Source organism: Juglans microcarpa x Juglans regia, chromosome 7S, assembly GCF_004785595.1.
Source record: "Juglans microcarpa x Juglans regia isolate MS1-56 chromosome 7S, Jm3101_v1.0, whole genome shotgun sequence".
In the NCBI taxonomy this organism is placed as follows: domain Eukaryota; kingdom Viridiplantae; phylum Streptophyta; class Magnoliopsida; order Fagales; family Juglandaceae; genus Juglans; species Juglans microcarpa x Juglans regia.
This window is the reverse complement of record NC_054607.1, coordinates 10132096-10137066: the sequence shown is the minus strand read 5'-3', so window position 1 is coordinate 10137066 and position 4971 is coordinate 10132096. Positions and strand designations below refer to the sequence as shown.

General features: G+C 36.0%; 1 protein-coding gene across 2 annotated transcripts; it reads left to right on the top strand.

Annotated features, from left to right (window-relative positions):
• Positions 1-348: 348 nt before the first annotated feature.
• Positions 349-4531, top strand: LOC121241012 (CASP-like protein 5A2). 2 transcript variants are annotated; one of them, XM_041138580.1, is made up of 4 exons: positions 349-551; positions 755-1087; positions 3015-3147; positions 4047-4531. In XM_041138580.1, exons 2-4 carry the CDS (start codon positions 873-875, stop codon positions 4236-4238), a joined length of 540 nt encoding a protein of 179 aa, XP_040994514.1. In that variant the 5' UTR covers positions 349-551; positions 755-872; the 3' UTR covers positions 4239-4531. The 2 variants fall into 2 exon arrangements, with proteins under 2 accessions (XP_040994514.1, XP_040994515.1); XM_041138581.1 differs by having other exon boundaries at positions 354-627; positions 753-1087.
• The last annotated feature ends 440 nt before the right edge of the window (positions 4532-4971 follow it).

The window sequence follows — 4971 nt, the reverse complement described above, 5'->3', positions numbered from 1 at the left end:
TACAAATTTACTAGTTGTAACTATTTTAAATATTTTAAAAAAATTAAAATACGTTAAGAGGCAACCTAGTATTTTTATTTTTTAAAAAAAATGGTGTTGCTACTCCGCCAGTCATTTTGCGCCCTCAAAATTACCGATAGTTCAAATTTGATTTTTTGTGTCTTTTAATTTTATTTTTTAAATGTTAAAAAACATACACAAATGCATTCGTGTTAACATTTTTAACGATTTTGTTTTTTTTTTTTTTAAATTAAATATACTGAAAGCAACTTTGAGAGTTCAAAATGATTATTAAAAATAAATAAATAAATAAAATCCACAAAAGCTGAAGTACACAATTTTTATAGAACAACGAACAAACAGAAACAGCGTACACAGTACAAACACGAAACCAGTTGACCACTTTGCTATGTTACCTCATAAAAACCATTTTCTTCTGTCATACTCGTAGCATCATCATCAACGACAACCACCACCCCGATCTGAGGTTCGCACCCAGAATCCTTTTCTTATTCCATACGAGAAACCAATTTCCTCCGCGATTTACGAAGGTTTTGTTTGTTTATTTGACCTTTTGTTTTTCTCGATCGGAACCGTAGCGTCGTCCACTCTTTGTTGAGTAAAAAGATAAGATTCGGAAAATATTAGGAATTTTCGAAATTTGGGATGGCTATTGGTTCTTATGGTTGTTTTCTTCATTAATTGTTTTGACTTAAAACTTTATTTTCTTTTGCTCGTTTTTCTTTTCTCACAGTGTCTACACGGTTCGGTTGGATTGGATCTTGAAGTTCTGTTTGGATACTTGCGATCTGCTACAGCTATGAACTAAGATTGCATGCAAGTTTTTCTTCTGATATTTTTCGAGTGCGGAGATGAACGTGAGCCATGCGACGGTTCACCCAGTAGAAGATCTTCCGACGACGGACGGCGGTGGTGGGAACGCGCCGAGGGTGAGGATGAAGGACTATTCTGGAATGCCCGGCACACCCGGTGGGCTGGGCTTGCGTATTTCCCAGTTTCTCTTCGCGGTTGGGGCGCTTTGTGTCATGGCTACCACCAGTGACTTTCCTTCCGTCACTGCCTTCAGGTATTAACACTTCCTTTAACCTTATTATGTTATAATGATTTCCTTTACTAGAATTTCTCGATATATTACGAAATATTTGTTGAATTTTGGATTTGGAAACTGACACAAAACTTTGGATGAATAACTTTGATCCCACAATTTAGAACATGAGCCCCAATTTGGGTTCATAATTAATCCGACCCCAGTTTTAGACAGTCTTATGTGCAGTGATCTTAGCAGTTTGATTGAAATGTTTAGAATAGAATGCGTCGGTTGAGATGCACTTAAGGACGTTAGAAATTTCAGTGTGAAGAAGTAAAGTGCTCCTAATGTTTTGGTAGAAAACCTTTTCTTTCTAAACAACCGTATTGCTACCAGTTGGATGCCTTATAGGAGATACCATATGAGTTATGATGCTTCGTGTGAGATATATGGTCAGTAACCCCTAGTGGTTGGCTCAAGTGGTAAAGGCCTTGGGGTTGACCCCTTTGGAGTATGTTCCTCCCAAGTCTAAGGTTCAAATCCCCTTGGGTGCAAACAATTTCTAGGAGCCATTGGATTGAGGGATTTTTTTTCCTTGAATTACCCAAGGTACACTTGCGGAAAATTTCTTGTCAAGGGCCTGTGCACTCCCAGGATTAGTCAGGACATTGTTCCCGGACACCTGATGCCAATAAAAAAAAAAAATATTGTCAATCATAATGTGGAAAGATATCTATTGGTTTGATGACTTTATCCCCTTTGCAAATTTGGATATAGTGATAGTGGTTTTATCTTATCGGTGTTCTGTGAAACGTATATCTGTAGTATGGAATCTGTGAAATGGTGAAATATCAATCTTGGAGATGTTGGGACAAGGGTTAGGAGAAGAGAAGAAAAAGTAAATTGAATTGACCACTACGTCCCTAAGTGCTTACTCCCTTGTGGTTTGGTGGATAAGAGGTCGTAAGTTAGGTGGGGTTTGGTTAAGAGTAATGCTACATATAATCGTAAAGTGTACAAGCGTTGTGCAGTTGCTTTGAAAATGAGTGGATTTCACTATTAAAAAATTAATTTTTTTCATGTGGGTCCTATATTTATTCACTTTTTTTTAAAGTGATTGCGCGGTGCTTGCACACTCACGATTGCAACTATTATTTCTCTTGATTAAAGCTATGGCTCAAGTCCATCTTGAGGGAGCGCCCACAGCTCCTCACTATCTAAACTATTCTTGTGAATGCTACTATGACCCTAGAGTTGCCTTTTTATAGGCATACAATTTCCACACATCAAATAAAATAAAAATCTATGACAGAATCCTAACAAAATTTGTGGCTATTCTTTCAAGATTGCAACGCTGATAATAAATAAAAGACTCGAAATAATAAAATGTTAAGATGAAAACTCATAAATGACTTATAATAAGTTACAACCTCTTTCTTTGACCTTTGACCAAAATTGACGTTAATTACCTTTTTTTAAGGAGCTCATTTGAAATAAAGACTTCAATTCGACAAAAACAAGGAAACTGCTTATCAGCTATAAAGTAGGTATAGAGCACCTATTGCACTCAAATGGTAGATGTTTACGTTACCCCCAGCATTCCAAACTAAGAACAATTCTGCTATGATTGGGACTGCATCACTCCCCCTCCTCATCCTTTTTACTTAAAGAAAATAAAATCTAATTATTCAGAGATGATTTATCTTCTAAGATTTGGGCATCCAGGCCATTTGGCACCTACTGGTACTCCTTTCACCTCAGACTCGTTTTATGTTGCTTTTGTTGCCCATTGTCTATGAAAATATATATATTTAAGCTCTTTTACATATGTTTCTTGTTGCTGTATCTAAGTTCTTATATGCTTAGAAATGTGAAGTCAGATGAATGATTTGTTACTTTCAATCCACTTGGAGTCCTGCTATTTCAAGTTCCATAACGTGAAATGCCTTTTGATTTTTCTTTCTAGCTACCTTGTTGCGGCTGCTGGCTTGCAGTGTTTGTGGAGCTTTTCATTAGCCATCATAGACATCTATGCCCTTTTAGTGAGGCGTTCTTTGCAGAATTATCGACTTGTCACTTTCTTTGCTGTTGGTGATGGGGTAAGATACAAGTAATTCTAGCAAGATTGTAACTTCACAGTACATGCTGCACTACCAATGCTTTGTTATTTTAGTGATTCCAGTTAATCCTTGAACTATTATTCCCTGCCCCTCTGGATGTCTTACTACCACATTTTCCATATTAATCGTTGCGGGCTTTATGCATTCACTGTTCCTGTCACCGACATTTATAAGCAGCACACAAATTTCCTGAGTCATTGTAGTGCTTAATTAGCCAGCAATGCTCTAGTTATTCAGTAATGTCTTTTTAATGAATTGAAAATAGTTTTCTTTCCCAAAAAATTATTTTAAGGGGAAAAATTCAACTATTCCATTGCTTTCGGTATCCTTTGCAAAGCAGAACCTTTTTGTAGAACAAACTAAACTAATTACTTACACGAAAAACAATCTCAAGCAAATTAATCTTGCCTGAATAATGTAGTTAGTCCAAATTGGCTCAGAACTAGTAGGAAGTCTAGGTTTCTGCTGATTGCCAAAAGCAGATTTGAGTCACTTCAAATGACTTGACACTACACTAAATCATTGCAAGTCATGTTTTAACATGATAGATATTTGTTTTTTATAGATAAATTTATACACTGCTCTTTTACCATTCTTGGAATGATTTAGCTGCTCGTGCAAATTGGTAATAAAATATCTGAATAATGTACAGTCCTGTACTGTGGAATCTTGAAATATGCTTGATAATGAACTCTGTTTTTGCATGAATATCAGAGGAACAGTCTTATTCCTTTAATTATGTGCACCGTAACTGTTAAACTTATTTCATATTTTCGACTTTGAACTTATGAAATATGTTAAGATTTTGGCTTGTGAGTCAACTTTCCTGCTCAAAGTGACGCAGTATGTCATATCACTGACATGTCTTTGCATTGCAGATCACATCCACTCTCATGTTTGCTGCAGCCTGTGCATCTGCTGGCATCACAGTGCTTATTGACAATGACCTTGGTATCTGTTCACAAAACCACTGTGTGGAATTTGAAACTGCTACAGGTCTGGCTTTCATTAGTTGGTTTGCAGCATTACCATCTTTTTTACTGAACTTCTGGTCATTGGCATCCCGATAAACTACAAGGAAGAGAGAAAAGATAGAGGCCACTTGGAATACCATGTGAAGTTTAGACCCTGTTGGCGTTTTCTCTCTTGCCTGTTGTGATTTGCAATGCCCGAAGTACAGAAATTCAGTTGTGTTGTAACACGTGTATATACCATGTATATCAGGTTGGAATGTTCTTCATATAATCAAAGTGATGAATATAAGGATTGATTTGGTCAGAGTGGGTGTCCACTAAACTTCATCATGGATTTATGACTTATTTTCTTGTATGGTGACAAGAATTAGCAATATATACATTTTTAAGAGTTTTGAGTAACATAAATAGGGACAGGATCATCCTGTTATGACTCAGGATTTTGCAAGAGCCGCATCATACTGGTTTTTGGTTTACTAATGATTTTTTAACTGTCATCTAGAGTGTTACATAATGTAGAATCCATGGCATCCCGAGCATCTTTCATGCAGACAACATGGATGTATTGTTATAATCTGGCAAAGAGTTTTGCTACTCATCATCTTCACACACTATACACCACACTTTTTTTCTTTTTCTTTTTTCTTTTTTTTTTTTGTTTTATTCTTTTTAAACTAATTGAATTAGTCTACTCATCATCCATATATCACACATTTGGTAAGAGAATTTTTTTTTTAAAAAAAAAAAAGAAAAAAAAAAGTGTGGTGTGTAGTGTATGGGGATGATGAATAAAATTTTTCTCTGGCAAATATGTGGAATATTTCCCAGC

Coding starts and splice junctions, on each gene's coding strand:
- LOC121241012 (XM_041138580.1), top strand. CDS start 873: ATGAACGTGAGCCATGCGACGGTTCACCCAGTAGAAGATCTTCCGACG. Junction 1,088..3,014: donor CCTTCCGTCACTGCCTTCAG/GTATTAACACTT, acceptor TTTTCTTTCTAG/CTACCTTGTTGCGGCTGCTG. Junction 3,148..4,046: donor TCTTTGCTGTTGGTGATGGG/GTAAGATACAAG, acceptor TTTGCATTGCAG/ATCACATCCACTCTCATGTT.